The sequence below is a fragment of the Mustela nigripes genome, chromosome 13 (genome assembly GCF_022355385.1).
Source record: "Mustela nigripes isolate SB6536 chromosome 13, MUSNIG.SB6536, whole genome shotgun sequence".
Classification (NCBI taxonomy): Eukaryota; Metazoa; Chordata; class Mammalia; order Carnivora; family Mustelidae; genus Mustela; species Mustela nigripes.
Genome location: NC_081569.1, coordinates 124599189 through 124622176, shown reverse-complemented (window position 1 = coordinate 124622176; position 22988 = coordinate 124599189). Strand labels below are relative to the sequence as shown.

General features: G+C 42.1%; 1 protein-coding gene across 3 annotated transcripts in view; it reads right to left on the bottom strand.

Moving 5' to 3' along the window:
• STON2 (stonin 2) overlaps window positions 1-22988 on the bottom strand; it is a 149415-nt gene that overhangs the window by 110787 nt on the left and 15640 nt on the right. For 2 of the 3 annotated variants that reach the window (XM_059373583.1, XM_059373584.1), the window contains exons 2-3: window positions 6845-7120; window positions 4732-5007 (exon numbers count right to left, since the gene is read on the bottom strand). In XM_059373583.1, coding sequence (XP_059229566.1) covers window positions 4732-5007; window positions 6845-6932 — 364 coding nt within the window. In that variant the 5' untranslated portion in view covers window positions 6933-7120. The remainder of the gene's footprint in view (window positions 1-4731; window positions 5008-6844; window positions 7121-22988) is intronic. The other variant, XM_059373585.1, reaches the window with a different exon arrangement.

Sequence of the window (22988 nt, the reverse complement as noted above, 5' to 3'; positions counted from 1 at the left end):
CCAGTTTTGGAAGCCAGAAGTCTGAAGTCAGGATCACTAGGCTGAAATCAAGATGTCTGCCTGGCAGCACTCCCTCCAGGGGCTCTGGGGAGAGCGCATTCCCTGCCTCTCCAGGCCTCTGCAGGCTGCCAGCATTCCTCGGCTGTGGACTCATCACCCCAATCTTCAAGGCCACATCTTCAAATCCCTTTCTGTTCTGTGTTCGTTTTGCCGCCTTTGTGTGGGCAAAATATCCCTCTGCCTCCCTTTTCTAAGAATATAGGTGTCTGTACTTAGGGGCCCCCACTTCAGATTATCCAGGAATATCAATCTAAAAATCCGTAACTTGGGACTTCTGGGTGGCTCAGTTGGGTAAGCATCTGCCTTTGGCTCAGGTCATGATCCCAAGGTGCTGGGAGGGAGTCCAGCATCAGCCTGCTTCTCCCTCTGCCTGCTGCTCCCCCTGCTTTTGTTCCCTCACTCCCTCTCTCTGACAATTGAATAAATACAATCTTCTAAAAATAAAAATTAAAAATAAAAATCCTTAATCACATCTGCAAAGACCCTATCTTCAAATAAGATAACATGTACAGGTTCCAAGGAGTAGGACCTGATATCTTTGGGGGCCATTATTTTGCCGATCACACCAGGAAGTCTTAGCGTTAACAAAAGAACAGAGCAGGCAGCAGTGACTGCAAGAAGCCTCAGACCTTCTCTGTCACGATAAACATACCTGCTGCACACACCTGTGTTATTTTGCTGTCATGCCCACAGTTACATATATGATGTTTTTGACGATGCACAGTACCCCAACCTTTGGGATTTAAATTAAAATCTGAGCTGCCCAGTAACCGTCAGAACAGAACTATCTTGGGGCAATGTCTGCATTATCCATGTTGACAAGGTCAAAGCTTCCTTTCTCCTTATCACATGGCCTTAGCTCTGTCAACCCCTCTTCCTTGTTGTCAAACCCATCTACGTGAGGAAACGCAGGAGGGAATTAGTCTACATGGGTGGGGCTGGTTTGGGTGATAGGGAAATTGATGGGTCCGGCTGGGTGTTGGCAGGAGAGGTGGAATTGGAGCCTTGCATTTATTACCATTTCTTTTACCACTCTGATGCTCTGAGATGGCTCTTGGGTCCTGGAACACTACCTGAGGTGGGGCTGGCCCTGCACATGGTTTATTCCTGCTTCTTGTCCACACATCAAGCCTCAAGTCTGCTGGAAAACCAGCCTACAAGTTCCTCCTGAAGGAGACAGCTCCAATTCTAGAAGGATGAGTTAAACTTACATATGGTAACATAGAATTATTGTTTGAGCAGTTTTTAAGCCATGACAATGCTTTCAACACATTTGAAACTGTCATTTCTTGATTGTTCTCTAGTAATATCAACACATTCCATAACCCCATCATAATGCAGAGCTGGGACTACGGTAAGGCAAGTGAGGCACACTCTCCTTGGGTGCAAAATTCGGGGAACCAAAAATCTCGGGAATCAAACAACATTTTAAGTACAGTATTTTACTATAGTTTTTTTCTTTTCCTTTTCCTTTTATTTTTCTTTCTTTTCTTTTTTTTTTTAAAGTAAGCTCTAGGCTCTACCTGGGGCTTGAACTCATGACCTCAAGATCAGGAGTTGCTCCACGGACCGAGCCAGCCACGCTCCCCTTAAATACAGTATTTAAAAAATATAAAATGAGTAAACTATGGCCCAAAGACTAACTGCCTACTTTTTAAGTAAACTCTTACTAGAACTAGGGCCAGGATGAGGGGAAGGCCAGTGAGTCAATCACACAAGTATTAGCTAACTCTTGTTTTTAAAATACTGATATTTTGTTCATCAAGGAGTTTGAGGGTTTTTTGCATTGTTTTCCTTTTTAAAAAATAATTTTAAAATAATTTTGATTTTCTAAATGAATTCTTTTTCATTACAGAATTTTAGGGGCACTGGGGTAGCTCAGTTGGTTAAGTGTTCAACACTTGATTTTGCCTCAGGTCATCTCAGGGTCATGAGATAGAGCCATATCCAGCTCCACACTCAGCACAGAGTCTGCTTGACCCTCCCCAGCTCACTCCCTCTCTCTTTCTCTCTCTCTCTCTCTCAAATAAATAAATAACATCTTTAAAAAACATTTTTTAAACCCATTGTTTCCCCAAGACAACCATTATATTTTAGTATGGCACAAAATGTTTTATGCCAATTTATCACAGAGAATATTAAAAAGATGTACTTGAAGTAAGTTGGGGGAAACCAGAGGGGGAGACGAACCATGAGAGACTGTGAACTCTGAGAACAAACTGAGGGTTTTGGAGGGGAGGGATGTGGGGGGTTGGGTGAGCCTGGTGGTGGGTATTAAGGAGGGCACATATTGCACGGAGCACTGGGTGCATAGACAATGAATGCTGGAACACACACACAAAAAAAAGAAATTAAGCTAAATTAAATTAATTTTTTTAATTAAATAAATAAACAAAATAGAAAGATGTACTTGGGAACCAAGATTTAATAAAATTAATAATTTTTATGACTACATTAAGGGTATTATGTGAAATTGACTCTTTTTTTTAGTATGAGTACATGGTAGCCAGAAGTTTTACTCACCATTACTTTTGTACCATCAATGCAGATTCCAATGCGTGAAAAAGGCAACCTTAGAATTATTATGAAAATAATTTTGACCCCGCAGGCCTCTTCAGAGACTTTTGGGCAATTCCAGGGATCTACAGAACTGCCACATTAAAGGAAAAGGTTTTAACAATATGTCAAGAGCACTATCAATGACAAGCTAAGGTTCTCAGTCAGAGGGAGGCAACAAAATTAAGACTACCCCCAGAATTGGTTTTGCAAAACTAAGTGGTCAGGAGCTGAAGCAAAGTGACTACGTTTGCCACCAACCCACACATAGTTCTGAGTCATCAGGAAACCTCTGAAGCTAATGGTAAGACATGAACAAGATGTGAACAAACCTGAATGCCATAAATATGTGGCATTTAGTGAACTGAAAGCATGGCCATTTGGGGGCAGGTAGAGAAACACCCTGCACCTCTCCCTCGTCTCCCCTGCCTTCTGGGAATCGGGGAGCGGAGGAAACCATAGGAGGAACAGCAGGAAGATGGAGGCAAACAGACCATGGTGCATCCGTAGACTGTTCCAAATCCGGGGGCCAGCCTGCCAGTCTGTGAAGCTCTCCTCTGACACTTTCCAGCATACAACCTTGGACAAATTCCCAAACCACTATCTTCTCAGTTTCCTCATGTACAGTATCAGTATAATATTAATGCTTTCCTCATATGACTATAAGAGGTACATGAGATGATATAGTCAAAGCGTTGAGCATGGTGCATGGGACAGTGTTTGGTAAATACATCTCATGAAAAATAAGACACTTCTGTACTGCTTCAGTCCCCTGTGTTGGAAAACTCTTCCCCTGTCTAAAATGCTTCACCGGCCCACTGTTCTGCCAGTGTTGGATGTTCAGTAAAGGTTACTTCCTCCCTCCAGCGAGACTGGGAAGCTTGTCTGGACCTGTCATTTCATCCCTGCTGCTCTGAGTGTCACGGCTCTCTCACCAACAATTCACTAACAAATCTGATGTTTAAATATGAATAAGTCGAGGGCCACCTGGGTGGCTCACCAACAACAACACAAAAAAAATCTATCAACCTTAATTTTCTCTAGTAGGTCTCTGTGGTAGACAAAATAATGCCCCCCAAAGATGTCTATGTCCTCATCCCCAGAACCTGGGAATATGTCACCCTACATGGAAAAAGGGACTTTGCAGATGTGATGAATTAAGGATCTTAAAAGTGGAAGAGGTGGGCGGAAATCAGAGGAAGATGAGATTCCAGAAGAAAGGCACAGAGAGATGCAGCATTGCTGGCTTTGGCGGCAGAAGAAGGGGACACGTGCCATGGAATGTGGGCATCATCCAAAAGCTAGAAAGGGCAAGGAAACAGATTCTTCCTTAGAATCTCCTGGAAGGAATGCAGCCTTCCCAACACTTTGAATGAGCACAGTGACACCACGTCCAACACTTGGACTTCTGAACTACAGAACTGAAAGAAAATAAAGTTATGTTGTTTAAACCGCTAAGTCTGTGGTAATTTGTTACACAGCAGTGAGAGAGCTAAGAGAGTCCCAAAGGCTATCTGGTCAGCGTTGACATGCTTTGGTACACAATAAACTATGCAGCCAGGTCACCAGGGCGGGGACCAACAACGCCTCCACTTCACTAAGTTCCCCTGCGCAGCTTCTGGCTACTGAAATGCCACAAAATAAGAGAATTATCATTAATGACAGGCCCCACCCCTGAAGATTTAGCTCTGACAGGTCTGGGACACAAGCATACGCATGTTTAATAGTGACTCTATTAGTAATTGATCATGGTCCGTGCTCAGAGAGACATTCATGTCTGCTTGTAAGGAGCTTATAATTTAGGTGCTGAGTAAACATAACTCCAGTATCTAATAGACAAATAAATATGCATACTTCCAAAGACAGGTCAGCAGCCAGGACAAGTATAGAAGGCTAGAAGGGGCCCAGAGCCCATAAATCTTTCCATAGGTTTTGATGACAAAGCCCAGTTGTAGAACCAAGCCAGACAAGGTCTCTGCCGGCTCTCCTGTACGGCCTGTGCTGGAGGGCTCTGGCAAAGTGGATTCCCCTCAGTCCTGACACACCTCTGATGGCCATGGACCTGGTGAACACGGACCTACACCTGAACTCTTCTCAGCCTCCCACCCGGCTCACCTGTTTCCTTCTGAGGTGATGATGTGCTGGCCCAGGGGGTGTCATCTTCAAACTGAACCCAGTTGCTGATAGCCGAGGCCAGGTCAGGTGAGGGCTGCTCGGGGCTCCCAGGAGGGGAGGTCGCTTCAGAGATGAGACCCAGCTTCTCAGAGGAGTCATCCTGCTCTGAGTGGGAAAGATCTTGACAGCCTCCGTCCACGACATGGTTCTCCCCGGAGGAGCTCTCAGACTGGTCTGAGTAAGACGACGGTGCTGGGACGTGCTCTTCCGTGCCCCCTGAAATACATACCAGACACCACCGTCAATCACATGAGGAAGGCCACCCTTCAAAACTGTCTCATGGAGGAAAACCCCAAGGGTAGGTAAGGGGTGATCACAAGACTCATGATACGGGTGGGTGCGGGTGAAGGAAGAGCCATGCCCGCCTGTCTCCATGCTAAAGGGGAGTTTTCCTCACAATGGGGACGAAGGAAAACTCATCATGCCCACAGCCAGTGCCCCCGCAGCCTGAGAATGGAAATCTTGTTCATAATTCTCATCCTAGCATCTATTCCAGTGCCTGGCAGTCACAAACAACAATGCTCTAGAGGCCAAAGAAAAAGATAACTGAGTCGAAGGAGAAAAGCAAAAGGCAACTGGGACAGACAGAGACTTTGGCTGAACAGGAAAGCTTCTGTCTGGACTAAACACATTCGAATTCACACTTCAAACTCCACGCAGTCCAAACTACGTGTGTCCGCAGGCTGCCAGGTGCGAACTCTGTACCAACAGCCGGCTGAATGAGGTCCAGCTAAATGAGGATCCTACCTTTCCAGCACTTTTTTGGTCCTAGAACACGCAACGTCCTTCAAAAAAAAATTTTTTTTTTAAAGAACTATATCCTAATCATCGGGGTGGCTACACAGATCTAGACATGTGTTGAAGTTTCTCAACTGCATAGCAAAAGTGGTTGATTTTACTATATGAATACTTTTTAAAAACCGAAGTACTTACATAAAATTTTTTCCTGCCATCATTAGCCACACAAACTAGTCTACCTGCATGTAACCAAAGCCTTTAGATGAGCACTGCCCAACAGAAATAAAAGCTGAACCACGTATGTAATTTTAATTTTTTAATAGCCACATTAAAAAAAAGTAAAAAGAGCTACTTCTAGTAATATAAATTTCAACTCCATATGTTGAAAATTTATAATTCTAACATGTAATTAATATAAAAGTTATTAATGAAATATCTTACTTTCACTAGGTCTTTGAAATTCAGTGTTGGCATTTTATACTTAAGACACACTTCAATTCCGACTAGCCGCATTTTAAGGACTCAGTAGCCCCATGGCCAGAATACTGGATGGCTCACCTGTCAACTCACACTTTCCAGGTGCTATCAGTGAATCTGGGTTGATAGCAGCTGACAAGGGTAGCTGCAGTAGGACAGAACCAGCGAACCAGACTCTGCAAATACCTCCTGTCCCCTACCTTGACCTGCATCCCTGAGCACCAGGTCCCTAGAAGTCAATTTAGCCATCTTCATGATTGTGGATGACAATTAACTGAGATCTTTCCACATGCTAGGCACTGTTCTAAGCACTATATGTATATTAATTCATTTTGTCTTCACAGCCCCCCTGAGGAAGGTACTGTGATTACCCCTACTGGATAGAGAAACGACAGCATAGAGAGGTTAAAGAGACCAACTACCCAAGGGCACATCCCTTAGCTGTGACAGAGCCAGGATCCGAGCCTAAGCAATCTGTCTCTAGTGCCTGTCACTCTTCACAGCTATGCTTTAAAAACTAGGAAATCCAAACTGCCGTTGGGAGTAACACCCTAAAAGGCCAAGTATAAAGGAGTTATTTATAATTACAAAGTTTACATTCCTTGGAAGAAAGCACCCAATACTTTTGGTGTTTCCAGGCCCTTCTGCTTGGGACTCGAAGTTTCCTAAAAATGCTTCCCCCAGGCTTCTCAGTGGACAAATCTGCACCTTAGGAAAGTGACAAACTGGCTCTTTTTCCCATTAAGATCCTATCCAAAGAATGATCGAGGAGAAGTCATTATAAAGAGTTGTGGTTCTTTGCTAATCTTTTCACTTAAGAAATGAGAGTGCTCCTTACCCTCAGAAGGGACAGGAAAGAGTGGCTCCTCATTGAAGGAGACCCACTCTGACTGGTGGGTGGCGATCACATGGTCCAAGGTCGTCATGCTAAGAAGGCACTGGTCATCTTCACATCAATGGCCTCAGGCAGACCCCAGAGTAACGTCTGGGGTGGGGGAATGGGAGCACAGTGAACTCGGGCCTCGGCTCTGTTAAGAGGGTCTTGTAGAGGGTGGCGCTCAGAACGTAGATAGATTGGTCCCTCTTTCCTTTGGCTAATCTGCCGGGCAGAAATCTGTTTAAAAAAATAATAAAAATTTAAAAGGACAATGATCACATTATATCCGACCCACACAGATCCAGGGTTTTCAACGCTGCCCACGAGGAGGTCTGGGTGGTTTCCAACTTGTATTACTCCTCTTTGCCCTGTCTTGTCCCCATGCCTTGTACAGAAATATCTGCCTTTAGCATCAAGATCTCTGCATAGGTCTTCCCATCAGACTTGCAAATAATTATGCAAATTTAAGCAATTGGATTCCCAAATCTCTCCAATTTTTATATTTTGGGAATACTTTTATTTATAATATAATACTATTGTAAAACAAAAATTAAAACTTTTCAAAGTATTTTCACTTTCTTTTAATAGATGGTAAAATAAAAGCATGTTCTTTCGTAGTAACTCATAACACTTTCTTGCCTTAAGCAGGCAGCTCTTTGCAAGCTTGATTTAAATCCTTGGCAGAAACCCAACCATCTCCAGATGGTACCTCCAAGCACAGCTTACCAACCAAGAGAAATAGAAATGGAGTCATCTTGTTCATTTGGAGTAAATGGGAAGGGAATATTTGCTTTAGTAAAAAATGTGAGTTAAAGAAACACATTTCCAATTTAGGCCAATTTGAATTAGTACATGAAAGTCTAGCCTTTCTTTACTCACAACACAATTATGTTCTTTGTATATAGAAAGAGACTTAACAGACTCATAATTCTGTTTGTACTATTAATGTCCATTTACAATTTGAACCTAGATCTTGCTCTTATAAATTAATAAAATCTGAATTAATGCAAAATTAATGTGTTTCCACAAAAGAGCTACTATTTGCCCTGAACAATATCTGTTCTTATTAATGGAATACTTAACAATATTCATTTTAGTCTAGAAAAATTTAACTCATAGCCTTCTGACTGGGGCAAAACAAAAAAAATGCTAAGAAATTTTAGTATAGATTATTACCTGCTATAAATAATCTATGCCGGGGTTAATCAGAACAGAAATATGTAATAATTTTTGACATTTTTGGTAGCAAACAGTTTTGCTGTATAATACAGCCTAAAAATAACTGCTTGTACATATTTATAATTTTCATTAAGTTTTTTAAAATATATTTTTGGAAGTTTTTATTTCTTTATTTGAGAGGGAGAGGGCGAAAGAATCTGAACAGACTCCACAATGAGCACAGCAACGTGGGGCCTGATCCCACAACTGGGAGATCATGACCTCAGCCAAAACCAAGAGTTGGATGCTTAAGCAACTTAGCCACCCAGGAGCCCCAAAAAACACATATGTTCATACCATACGTCATTTGATTCTATAGCCATTTTGCTTGAGTAAGGCAGATATAACTAAAATTCCTTTACAGATGAAGAAATTTGGGGTGAGAGGAGTGATTTATCCAACATTTTCATTGTTTCCAGGCCCTTGCTTGGTGCCCTAAGATGTTTCCTCCAGGCTTCTAACTAGAAGAATTCACACATTCCAAAAAAGTGACGAATGGACTCTTTTTTCTCCATGATTAGATCTTATCCACGGAATCATGAACTAGACGCCATGATAAGCAGGTGTGTTAGATGCACCAAGCTAAGAAGTGATCAATGCAACCCTGAAACGTAGGTCTTCTAATGCCAAAACTCTCTGATCTTTGGATCACAGCCACAAACAACAAAAAAAGTACCAGAATATATGCAACACCACCCAACTAAAGTACTTTGCAAACATCAATTACAACAGAACCATAATGAAATGATCTGTGAAAACTCTCCATATGGAAATCTGCCAGGATACCCCAGCTGCGCAGAGAATGGAAAGCCTGGAAATCTCTCTTCCAAGTCCCTCTCCAAAGATTCTTACCAACCACGGGACCAGACATGTGCAAACAGCCTGGAGACTACAGTGCTCCAACACCAGATCTCACCAGAGAACTACACAGAGCCCAAAGACCCCAAAACTGACTCTGGCTGGCTTGTCCCTGCAAGCCATTCTCAAGCCCCATCAAACATGAGTGTCGCTGTGTTCCTGGCTCCAGGCCAAGATAAGACAGCAAAATAGAAGAGTCAGACTCCTCCTCTCCCTACAACAGCATCATGTAAGCCAGGTCCAACAACAACAAAAAAGCCACAATACAAGTCCATGTGCTGACACATGCAGCGTCATAGCTCAATGGGGAAAACATCCTCCTGACCCCGTGATGATGAATCCAGCAAAATTCACAGATGAGTGTGGGTATGGGAGGGGACATGGTAAGAGGTGAAGGAAAAGGGTGAAAGTAATGGGACAAATACTGAGAAATTTTAGAGCTCAAAGGTTTTAAAGACCAACAGTCTACCTCTCAAGTTCACAGATGAGTAAACTGAGGCCCAAGGAAATCAAACATAGCAACAGAGAATGAGAACATGGTCCTGGGATCTGAATCCTGTACAGGCTTTAAGTCTCATTTCAGCCCTGTACAGCAGGAATAACAAGACTCACTTCGTAATTTAAAGGATTCAGAGAGATAATAGACATGGTGTACTTAGTACGGGAAGTAATGAGCCCTCTGTAACATTGATGATGGTAACAGCAGGTGACGACACAGAGGGCTTATTACGTACCAGGGCCCAGTCCAAACTCCTTATGAGTGTCCGCTATAGCCGTCACTGATATTGTTAATTTACTGGCCAGAAGTCACACAGCTCATTAGAGGAAGTCTTTGGACTAGAATGCAAATTTCATGAAACAAACCTCCCCCTGCCCCGTTTCTGTCATTTCCACATTCTGGCATTATGGATTTCTCTTTTCAATCATTTTTAGCAAAGTTCTCCCAGATGTTACATGGAGTCAAGCATTCAACCTCTTCTTTCCAGATACAGACAGAGTCTGGCTAAGGAACCAAGACTACTACTCAGAAAGTATGAGTGAAAGAAGAGCCCCAAAGGTTTATCTACACTTCCTTAGCTTGTCTGTCCCAGATCCAGACATGGGCTGGTTACGGATAATAAGCAGCCCCAAGAAAGCCTGGTGGAACAAATTTATTACATAGTCATAATCCTGTGAAATGGATTCTGGGTATTTGCCATGAAACAGCCATATCCAAGAAGCCACGAGATGTGGCTGTGCCAGCAGCTGGAAACCACAGGGGAACCCAATAATTGTGAGGCTAAGTTCACACTGGAGTCGGGTTCTCTATAAAAACCTCACCCCATTTTTAGAATGTGAATCATAAAGTGAAGCGTAAAATCACCACAAATGGGTAGTGACTCAGTATCAGCAGCAGGACTGACCAAAAGACACTACTAGATTCATTGAAGTCTCTGGATTGCCACTTCAGAGAAAAGCTTCTTCCCCAGCATCACTTACATGCTGAAATCTGGGGTGGAAAACACAGTCAGCTGACAAGATGGGAACCACAGAAATGGCTCTGTTTTATGCCAATCCTCTGACACACATTCATAAGCCCTATGTGTTTGGACATAGACTAAGCACCCTTTGAGACAGTGATTCTCAACAGCTTGCGATCTAGCTTGGGACACAGAAGAGCAAACACAACAAATCTGGAAATAATCCTCCTACAGGACATACCAGAAATGCTATTTAGCCAGAGAGAGATCTGCAAGGGTTGGAACCATAAAAAACAGAACAGATTTCTTGGATCTGAAGTATATCCTTGGTTCTGGTCCACCAGAAGGGAAGAGTAAGGATATCCGAGGACATCCTTGGGACAGAGGATCAGTCTAAGTGGAGAGTAAGAATCAGACCTTTGTGGGCTTGTTTCTAGACCAGTGAAGAGGTCAGTCTGATGAAAGCTGAGGTGTCTACTGAGGAAATGTGGGGAGAGAGGATTGGTAACCTTAACAGCTGAGAAGAAGAGTTCAGTAGGAAATGGTAAGCTGCCTGACGTTTAAGAGTGGAGAGTGACTAAAGAAATGTGCCTACGAGAGAGTAACGTTCCTCAGACTGCACTGAGGAGCTTGGAGATGGAAGCTATCGGCCACAACAGCCTCAGTGTCTTGGGCAAAGCCAGAGACCAGGAAAAGTCTTGGGCAAAGTCAGGGACCAGTGCTCAGCACTGAGCACTCTGTGCTGGGTTTGATTAAAATTAACTTCACCTGTTTCTTTTAACATTTTTTAAATGGGGTAACTAGAAAACTTAAAATAATACATATGTGGTTTGTACTCTATTTCTATTGAACAGCCTGGCTCTATAATAATCCATTCTTTATTTCACCTTTGTTTTTAAAGGATATTTTTCAGGAGACATAGAATTTGAGGTTGACTTTTCTTTTCCTTCAGTATTTTGTCTTTTGGAATCTATGGTTTCTGATGAAGAGTTGGCTTTCTCTCCTCCCCTACTGATCTGTCTTCAAGCTCCTTGACTCTTTCTTCTATTATCTTTATTTCCTGTTAAGTTCATTCTATGAACTTTTCATCTCAGTTATTCAACTTCTCTATTCTAAAATTTTCATTAGATTCTTTTTTTAAAAAAAAAAGATTTTATTTATTTATTTGACAGACAGAGATCACAAGTCGGCAGAGAGGCAGGCAGAAAGAGGAAGGGAAGCAGGCTCCCTGCTGAGCAGACAGCCCAATGTGGGACTCGATCCCAGGACCCTAGGATCATGACCTGAGCCGAAGGCAGAGGCTTTAACCCACTGAGCCACCCAGGCGCCCCTCATTAGATTCTTTTATAGTTTCTATTTCTTGCCTGTGATGCCCTATATGTTTAATCACTATGACAATGTCTTCCTTTAGTTCTTTGAACATATTTACAACAGCTGCTTTACAGGTTTTGTCTGCCATATCCAATATCTGGACCATCTGGGGATTCATTTCTATTGACTTTTTTTTACTATTTTAATATTGAAATTAATATTTCCCCATTTCTTTGCTCACCTACTAATTGTTGATGAGACACTGAAGACATTCTGGATTTGATCTTCCTCTACAGAGCTGATTTTTGCCAGTAGTCAAAATGCTTGCTCACATTCATTATAGTCTCCCACTTTGTTGGGTGGATCTGAGAAAAGCCAAAGATGTCCCCTAAGCATCTCTAACAACTGCAGAACTCAACTTTCCAACTCAATCTCCATGGCAGATTTCAGCAGCACTTGGTTCTAGGCTTTTTTAGGGTAGGTTCAGAGTAGGTCTTATTCTAGAGTAGCATCTGGCAAGCTACATCCATGACCCAAAGCTGGCCCTCTGCCTTATTTGTAAATAAAGTCATAATGACACAAAACCATGTGCATTCATTTACATATTGTCTATGGCTGCTCTGGCTCTACAATAGCAAATTTGAGTAGTTATAACAGATGCTGTATAGTTCACAGGACCTAAAATAATTTCCATCTAACTCTATAAAAGAATTTTACCAACCCTGCTTGAAAGCATGTTCCTTTGCCCTAAGACGCAGACTTTCTGTGACTTTTCTGGATGGTTAGAATATTAATAATGTGTTAAGGAAGTCTTTCCGATGTGGCTGGGCTGGACTGGACTGCCAATATCTCCCAACATGGTTTAACCTCTAGTATTTCTGTCCCATTCTCAACCTTGGAGCCACCACTTTTGGTAAATCTCATATGGTTTCAGTCTGTACATTTGCACTCTAGCCAGGCCAAGGATTCCCTGGGTATACCCAGACACACTTCTGCTCCGGCATCCCCCATGCTACTCTCTCTTCTCTAATGTCCTGTCCAGCAGATTCCAGCTGCTTCAACTGCCCCCGACTCTGATCTCCGTTTGCTTAGCTCAGCAGGACTGCTGTGCTCAGTGTAGACTCCAGCATATGATGCTGCATCAGGAAACTCTCCCCTGGAAGGGAGCCAAGGTAATCATCAGGCTCACCTCACGAGCTTTCCTTCTCTCAGGACTGAAATACTGTGATTTCTGTTGATCAGTACCTGAAAACACTTGCCTCATACATTTTGTCCAGTAGTTTCATGGTTGTACACTGCACAAGGACTAGTTTGTTATTAGTTATAGCCAGAATTGGAAGTCCTCCCCAAAACATTTCCTTTTGACTTGTAATCATTTTTAAAAAGAAAAAAAGAGTCCAGTTCAGATAATCTAAAATAGGGTTATTTTATAGTGACATCCTAGAAATCTTAATTAGAAGTTTTAGAAAACTTTCATAAACCGTATAAAAAGCAAAGGAGGGTTTCATATAACTATATGGATTAATTCCATCCCTTCAGAGCTGAGAAAATGTTTTGTTTTGGTAGGTTAGTTATGTTTTATAAACACAGTAACATAATTCTTGTTTGGTTAGTGAACCCTAAAGATTATTTTAATCTGAGAATTTAGCCAGTTCCCTCTTATATCTCTTTGCCATATGTATTCAACTAGATAGTTTCTTTGGACGTGTCTGCATCTAGTTGTTGGGTTTTGAGGCTACTGGCAAACACTATCTAGCCATCTGTTTGGGGTTTACGCAGAAACATCTCAAACTAGATCCTAGTGCCAATACCAAACCCTTAAGTAAGGCCTCAGACTTTTTCTGATCAAAGACAAACATCTCAAGGTCAAAAAGAAAACTGGGAAGAAAGTAAGAATGAAAAACTAAGACTGCATAGATCAAATGTATTTCTGAAAAGCTTTCTTCTAAAGCAAGACATTCAACCAACTTCCTGAACATCTACTATGCACTCAGAATTTGCAATGCTTGAATCAAAGTAATACCATGCATGGTTTTGTACTCTGAGACCTCTGTCAGAGTGGGCTAGAAAAATCACAACGATTTAATCATAAGTTAAAGCAACCATGCCACTTGCTTCATAATTTCTCAGAATAAACACAAGCCCTGAAAGCACAATTGCCCTGTGACAAAGACCCAGATCAGATTCAGGACCTGGAACACTGCTTCTTTTCCTTCTCCTAAAGTCTTTTACTGTAGGAGAGAACAGGTTCATTTTAACAGAATCTGAACACTGGAGAACACACACACTTTAATTAACATGTGCTTTGATGTTCTCAAAAGGAAAAGGTAAGTTACTTTGGTTGTATGTTCCTACTATTTTTTCACCATTTTTACTTTCATTTAAATACATTATTCTTTAAAATAAACAAACAAACTTTTGTTTGACTGTTTGACTGACCACTTTTTTTTTGTTTGACTGACCACTCCTCTTCCACTGGAAATTGGTTAAAATGAACACTCCAGGCCCAAGTCAACCATACAGAAGAACTCCAAAAGGAATATATTTATTTCAACCAACATCAGTTTGTATCCATGATTCCCTCTGAACTAAGTCCCCACTTTCTCTCTTTCAATCACATACACCATAATTCCCCATCACTAGATGTCTGTTTTTGTCCCCTCTAAAGTCACATCATTTGTGTATATATACACATACATACATGTACAAATACATACACATATAAATGTATCTATATTTATGGGCATGCATATTTATATATATCTCAAAGTAATAATTAAAAACATCTTATTAATTGATTTTTCTTCAAAATAAACAATCCTGATAGCTGCCTTATTAAAAAGCTCTGTGGCTCCACATTCGGAATCAAGGATCTCAATCGCATTTGGCCTAGAAAATAGGCTGTATCTGATCTTTGCTGCATTCCTGAGGCAGTGACCCTGAAGGACGTTCCCAGGTGCCTGAACAGTGTGTTACATTCAGAATGTAATGAATAATCGTGGCAGAAGGTCACCCTTTAAGGTTTGCAGAAGACTTTCTAATACCTCAAACTCTAGGGAGGTCCTGGCTTACTCCATCTTGGTAAACTCCGCTTACTTTAGTTTCATATTTAGAACAGGAATACAAGTATTTTGCCTGTGTGAAAATAAGGAGTTGGTGTGGATAATTTCTTTCCATCTGTATTTTAGAGCCATAAGTCTATCGCTTTAGATGTTCCATCATAAGACTCTCAGTTGCCTAGGAGTCATAAGAATCTTGCAGGTCCCAATAATGGCCATATCTTCTAGACATAACCTAAGACTTTCCAAGAAGCTAAACAAAATATTATTATATTCCATTGAAACTAAAATGCCATCAATTGTAAAATACATCTCATTTTAGAGATTATAAAATATTTTTAAATATGTATATTTATTTGTATGTCTATATATACACATACACATACATTTCTTGAAATCAAAGAAATACTCTTAGTTTTATACCAAATACCAAAAATTATAATTAGTATATATTTCCAGGATACAAAGAACTTCATGGATTATGTCAATTCATTCTTACAACAACCCTGAGGTAAGTAAAACAGCTATTTCTCTCATTTGACAGATACATGAAATGACTCAAGGAAGTTGCTTGACTAACCTAAGGTCACACAGTGAAAACTGACAGAGTTGGGACAGGATCACAAGTCTCCTGATGTTAACTTATGTACTCTTTCCACTACGCCATATTCTGCCTTTCAGAAAAGATATGGAACAGATATGCTAGCTGGGTTTCCAACACCTCTTCCTTCTCATCCAGCACCAGGGGATGGGTCATGACTGGTTAAGCCAATCACAGAACATTTCTATTCCTGCTTTCCCACCTCCCTAGCACCAAGGATAACCAGCTGACCAAGTTCTGGTCAATGAGGCATAAATGGAGGAAAAATGAGAACTAAAGTTCAGGGATGTTTTTTGTCTTTGCCTAATCTTGCTTTGTATTGCACGTCTCCATGACGTGGATGGATAATGTGTATGCATTCTCAATCCTTGTCCCTTTCCCATTTTTCCTATCTTGAATATGGTTGTGATGGCTGGAACTATGATAATCACCCCACAACCACAAATGCAAGGACAAGAGAATCACAGTCACTGAGCCACTGAGCCAGTATCAACATTCAACTCTATATTTATTATGTGAAAAAAGTGTTTTTGTTTAAACTACTGTAATCAGGTTTTCTGATAAGCAGATGGGTGCCATTCTAGATTAACCATAGAGAATTTTAAGAGGACCCCCATGATCTCCACATCCTGGTGCAATCCCCAAGATTATGTCATATTTAAAAGGGATTTTGCAGACGCAATTAAGGTTGCTAAACAGTTGACCTTAAGATGGGGTGACTTAAAGCAGAGTGTTTTCTCTCACTGGTAGCAACAGAAGCAGTCAGAGAAATTTGAAGTGTGAGAAGAAGGTTTTCCATGGCTGAGACAGAAATGACCACAGGGCAACTACAACCCTAAAACTACAAGGAACTCAATCCTGCCAACAACAGGCAAAGGCTTGGAGAAGACAGTTCCAAGTGAGCATGCAGTGGGCCAACCCTTAATTTCAACTTTGTGATATTGTGGATAGAGAACCCACCCATACCCCACGAGACTGATAGTTTAAAAATGGGAGGAGAATTTATTCTAAAGTTCAAAATGCTGAGGGACAAGTCTTTTAAAAGTAACTTCCCAGTATGGATAAGGGACTGAACTCAATTGATATCAGCTATTACCCCTGGTAGGGAATAAATTAAAAAAAAAAATACAAAATAGCAAAAGAACACAAAATTATACATGCAGCATTTTAGAACATACTACATAGGATTTCCCTCTCCAAAAAGTTCAATGTCGGGGCACCTGGGTGGCTCAGTGGGTTAAAGCCTCTTCCTTCGGCTCAGGTCATGATCCCAGGGTCCTGGGATCGAGCCCCACAGCAGCCTCTCTGCTCAGCAGGGAATCAGCCTCCTCCTCTCTCTCTGCCTGCCTCTTTGCCTACTTGTGATCTCTGTCAAAAAGAAAAAAAAAAGTTCAATGTCTTTTTCTTCCTTGGTTACTTAGAGCACTACGAAATTAGCTTGCCTTTCCAGAGTCATGGGGCAAGGCTGAAAGGGTGATCATTTTTAATACAAAAAAATTAAAGAATAATTTTGGGTACCTTTCCTTTGAACATTAGGAGGCTAATGAACATTCAACCAGTTTCCTGGTACAGTAATGATGATATGATACCAATGACTCTTCCTAACACCAAGGGATGTCAACATTTTGGAATGTATTAAAGGCTAGGTGAGGGGAGAGTGAGCAAAAGGGAAGGCAAACAGAAGTGGAACAGAGTGTGGAACTCCTCTCAAACTTATTTTAAATAGAGTATTTATTAATTCATCTACCAAATCATTAGCAAACACCTGCTAGATGTTCAGGATACAAAAAATAAATGAGATATATATGAAATAGATAAGCTTTCAAGATAAGATAGATAAGCTTCATATCTAAGAGGGGAAAGAAGGATGAAACAAGTTAGCTATAAATACGTAAACTACCTACAAATCAATACAGGGTTAAGATGAGGAGTAAAAAGGAATCTTAGTTATTAGGGTGTTAAGAGAAGATCTCTCTGAAGAGGTGACATGTAATTACCACTTCAAGGATGAGAAGAAGCCAACCGTGACTGGACAAGAAGTAGAAAGTATTCAGGGTAGAGGGAACGAAGAGTCTGCGACAGAAACAAACAAACAAGAAAAACCTTGCACTGGGAGTAGAGCGAGCAAGAAGCCTAAGACAATGTTGTAAAGGCAATTCATTTTTAGGAACATAGGATCTTGCAAGCAAACTGAGATGCTCAGATTTTATGCTAATCACAATGAGAAGTCAATGAAGGATTTAAAGAACAAAACTTATTTCACCTTTTCAGAAGCGGAGTGGAGAAAAAATGGGAAGAGGAAAGAGAGGAAGTAGAGAGAACGATTAGGAAGCTGTCATACGGGTGAGATGAAAGATGACGGCAGCCTGAAGGGGCCCCTGGGTGGTACAGTCGGCTGAGCGTCCAACTCGCAGTTTCGGCTTACGTCGTGATCTCAGGGTCATAAGATCGAGCCCCACATCATCAGGCTCCACACTCAGTGGGGAGTCTGCTTGAGACTCTCTTTCTCCCTCTGCCCTCACACACGCTCTCTCAAAATAAATCTTAGAAAAGAAAAAAGGAAAGGTGGCAGCCTGAAACAATTCAAGAGCCTATCCCTGGGGTTATGGATTAACAAAATGTGCTATCTACATACAACAGAATATTATTCAGCCTTCAAAAGGAAGGAACTTCTCCTACAACAATAAACTTAAGGACATACGCAAGTGAAATAAGCCTGTCACAAAAGGACAAATACCATATGATTCCACTTATATGAGGACACTAGAGTAGTCACATTCACAGAAACAAAGTAGAATGGTGGCTGCTGGGGGCTGAAGTGGGTGGGGGTGGGGAGAGTGGGGAGACAGTGTTTCATGGGTATAGAATTTCAGTTCTGAAAGATTACAAGAGTTATGGAAATGGATGGTAGGGAAGGTTGCCCAACAACATGAATGTACGTAAGGCCACGGAACTTAAGAAACACTTAAAAATGGTGAAGATGGTAAATTTTATATTTATTGGAACACAGTTTTAAAAAATTTTTTCTTTAAAAAAGACCACCTAAGTTGAAACTATGCAAAGCAATTTTCAGATTGTTTTGTGATCTTGAACACTTTTTGTCAGAGCATTAAGAACTCTCTTCTTACTGATTATAAATATACAGGGTAATAAAGATATAAAACTAATGTGACTTAGTACACTATAATTGAAAACAAAAGTAGTTTCATTTATTAAAAAAAAAAAAATTATAGTGGCCAGAATCAGGATGGGGGCATTGGGATGGAGAGAATAAAGTGTATCAGAGGTAGACGTTGAAGGCAGGGTCTCCAAGTTTCTGATGGATGCCATATGTAGGGAGAACAAGGGTGGACCTCCTGGATTCTGGCTGAGGACTGGGTTGGCTGGTACTGCCACTGACTGGGTTGGGGGAAGGAGTCAGAATCTAGGGGTAAAATAAATATTTCTTTTTAAATAAGATACATTTGGGATGCTTATTAGACATCTAAAAGAGAGCTCAACTGTGTACTTGAACATGCAAATCTGGAGCTCCGGGCTAGAGACAGAAACTGGAAAGTTATCATTACACAGAATGGATCAGGTCCTCTAAGGAGAAACTGTAGCCAAAGAGGAGGGAGGCTGATGTTGTCTTATGCATGGGCAGTGTGGAGACACACCATGAAGCTCCACTCAGAGCCCTGGACCCTGTGGCTCCAACTGGACAGAAAAGAGAAGGGAGCCCACGTTAGGGGGTGTTGTCATGCTCTGCTCTTCAAAACACAGACATGTGGGAGACAGAGGTCTTGGTCCAACCAGGCCATTCTACAGCTGGCCTCATGGAAACAGAAAAAGAGTTTGGAATGGAACATTCTCCATGAGAGATGCTTTGGACCCCAGACTTGAAGAAGAAAAAAAAAAAAAAAAGAAAAGAAAATGCTGCTAAAGCGCTCAGTAAGTCCAGGGGCAAACATCCTCTGTGCTAACTCTGCCAGCAGGAGAGAGGCAGGTACCAAGCATGTTATAACAAAGGCAGGAACTTCCCAAAACCACAGGCAATTTTACAATTCTGAATAATTATTAAGTGAGACAATGTGGGTGAGAGTAGTCAAAAGACTGTAGCATTCTTCCTCAAGTAAGGTCTGTACATTGTTATCAATCAAGCAGCAAAATGAAGAAAGGGTAAGGGCCTCAAAAACAAAGTCAGGTGCTTTGGCAACTGCCCTGGGGCCACCAATCATTCTTCTGCAGAGCCAGGAGGTCAGGGAGGATTAGACACAGCACAGAGCAGCAGCTGGAGTGGCTCTCTCTTTCTTTTCTTTTTCTTTTTTTTTTTTTTAATACACAGAATCATCCTTGACTTCTCTTTCCTTTTTTTTTTTTAATAAGATTTTATTAATTTATTTGACAGACAGAGATCACAAGCAGGCAGAGAGGCAGGCGCGGGGAAGCGAAGCAGGCTCCCCGCTGAGCAGAGACCCTGATGCAGGGCTCGATCCCAGGACCCCGGGATCATGACCTGAGCCTAAGGCAGAGGCTTTAACCCACTGAGCCACTCAGGGGCCTCTGGCTCTCCCTTTCTTAACAATGATGCCCAGACCTTGCTCCTACCTCCCCCACCCTGTCCCCAAGCACTCTTCATGTGCAAGCTCACTTTTGTCATCCCACAAATGTGGTACATCATCTCCTTTGTTCCTCCTACTAACCTCCTGAAGGAGGTACTATTAGTAATAGCAACACTTTAAAAAGGACAAAAGTTAAGTACAAAGAGATTAAGTAACTTGCTCAAGGTCACAGCACTTGTAAATTGTAGTCCTGGGATTCCAACCCAAATCATTCTAAATTCTTAGACTGTTCTCTAACAATCACTGGCTCATTCACTCAGTCAACCAGCGACAACTGAGACCCTACAATGTATCAGCCCCTGACCCTGTGCTAGTTTTAGGGAAAGAGAAATAGACATTACAGAAGCCAGAGAGGCCAATCAGCCAACTTAGACCCATGAAGGTCTTTAATATTATAATTATTTTAAGTGGAGCCCAATACAGGGCTTGAACTCACAACCCTGAGATCAAGACCTGAACTGAAATCAAGGATTGGATGCTTAACTGAGCCACCCGGGGGCCCCCCAGGATTCCAATATTTTTAACAATGGAAGTACATATTTAGTCACAGGAATATACTGAAATGAGTTGAAGAGGTACCTCCTATAACCTTCAATTCCTGTCCCATTACCAACCACTTTGTCTAGAGAGTTCAATGAACATCATTTATGGTGTTATCCTGCCTATAGTTATCCTGTGTATAGCAAAAGTATACTTCATTGTGGGTTTCTCTGTATGACTATGCATTAAAAGCTTTAACTTAGCTAAAGGCAAATATACAAGTAGAGTCATAATATTTTCTGACCCTGTCTTGGAACTTCCTCAGTCTTTAAATTATTGGGAAGGACAGAAAAAGGAAGGAACATAGGTCTCTCTCCACCACCCCTCGAAGCCCCTGAACTTGAATGACAGCATGGGTTACTATGGAGGATGACCAGGGGCCACAGGTGTGGAAGAGCCTAGGGACTTCCTAGAAGAGGCTACATCCAAGGTAGGTCTTAGAAAGATGAATTGCACACTGATTCAAAGATTTTTTTAAATTTATTTGTTTAACAGATAGAGATCACAAGTAGGCAGAGAGTCAGGCAGAGAGAGAGGAGGAAGCAGGTTCCCTGCTGAGCAGAGAGCCCAATGTGGGGCTCGATCCCAGGACCCTGGGACCACGACCTGAGCCGAAGGCAGAGGCTTTAACCCACTGAGCCACCCAGGTGCCCCTTGCACACTGATTCAGAACATAAGCTCTGTCTGCAGTCAGGCAGGCCAAGTCCCTCATTGTTAAATAATCATGAGTATGTTTCAAATTGTCTATACCTGAATTTTACCTAATAGTTTTAGAGAGTCCTATGAAGATGAAGGACATGAGATTTCCAGTGTATGAATGATAAGCATCTCAATGGGGTTCCTGGGTGGCCTAGTTGATTGGGAATCCAACTATTTCAGCTTGGGTCATGATCTCGGGGTCATGAGATCGAGCCCCGAGTAGGGCTCCATGCTCAGCAGGGAGTCTGCAGAAGATTCTCTCTCTCCCTCTCCCTTTGAGCCTAACCTTAGCTCACACAAGTGCATGCACTCTCTCTAAAATAAATAAATAAATCTTTAAAAAAAATAAGCATCCCATTAATGTTATCTATTACCATGATTATTTCTATTAAGGTTGAACAGGAGTTAGCCTGGCACAGAGACAAGGTAAGGACTTGCTGATTTCTTTCCTGTGGTCATGGCATTCAGGAAGTGAAAGTGGAAGGAAGGGGGGAGAAATTTGGGGAAAAAAGGAAGTAGTGGTGTGAGCTTCAGTCTGACACAGGAAATGGCCTGGCTAGCTGGACACGAGGCATTAGCTGGCCTGGAAATGCCTAACAAGAAAAGGTGCAGGAGGCAGGGACGTCACACCGGTCAACTCTGGGACTCCATGTGCATGACCATCTACGTAAGCAGCATCCCTGGAGGGTGCGTGGCACAACCAATGCAGCTGAAGACTGCATGTTGCCTGAACGGGTACACCAAGGGTCCCCGAACAGCGTCCACAGTTCTCCCACTGCTGGTGTGGCCCAATCATGTGGGCTGTTTCAGCAAATAGGAGGCAGCAGTGGGACCAGCACTGTTACCAATCCCTGTGGACCATATAGAAACCAGATCTAAGAGCCCAGTTGTTACTAGAGAATCTGGGATTATCCCAATGTATTGGTACAGTGGTAGCAACATGCAACCCTCATTTTAGAAATTCCTGCCAATGCTCCCAATATCAGCAATAACAAGAATTAGAGGACAATCCAGGTCTAGGCCACCGACCTCAAGCGTGGTGGGTGGCTCCAAATGAAGTCAGCTCAGTGCAGATTTGCCAAGAAAAACATACAGCTTTATTCTCTCAGGTAGAGGACAGAGAGAAAAATAATTTCCTCATATTTCCCTCTTTCATAGAAACAGAACTTTCCTCCCGAGCTGCACTGCCAACTCCCCTTAACTCTTTCCCAACCACTCCACTTTTCAGCATCTCCCCCTCCCCAGAAGTCCTCACCAGCACGCCATCCCCTGGCACTCTGACACCCCCACAGCACTGCACTGCACAACTGTGGGAGGCACCATTCACGTACACACGAGGCAAAGGGAACAGTGCCTCTTTATGGGAATGCTGCCCCTGGAGCTGTGCCTGTCCAGCAGCCCCACACGTGTCTTTCTACCACTCATCCACACTTCAGAGAAAGCAGGAGAGAACCTTGACTGGGAAAGAAGGTGGAAGTACATGCCTACAGCTGTAGGAATCCTTGAGCTTATTCTTCATTCAACAGAACAAAAGAAACCACAGTGAAAGGAAATACAATGACACCTGGGTGAGCAGGAGGATGGCAGCCCAACAGAGGGCAGAGACGAACCCAAAAAACATCCTAAGCAAAGGAGGATCGTGGAGTTAATTGAGAGTGGAGGTGGGCAGTGAGTTTTAATTGGGGGTATGCTGACATTCAAGGACTGTGAAACAAAAGGGCAGATATAGAAAATGGAGATCTTGGGCCTAGAGAAAAA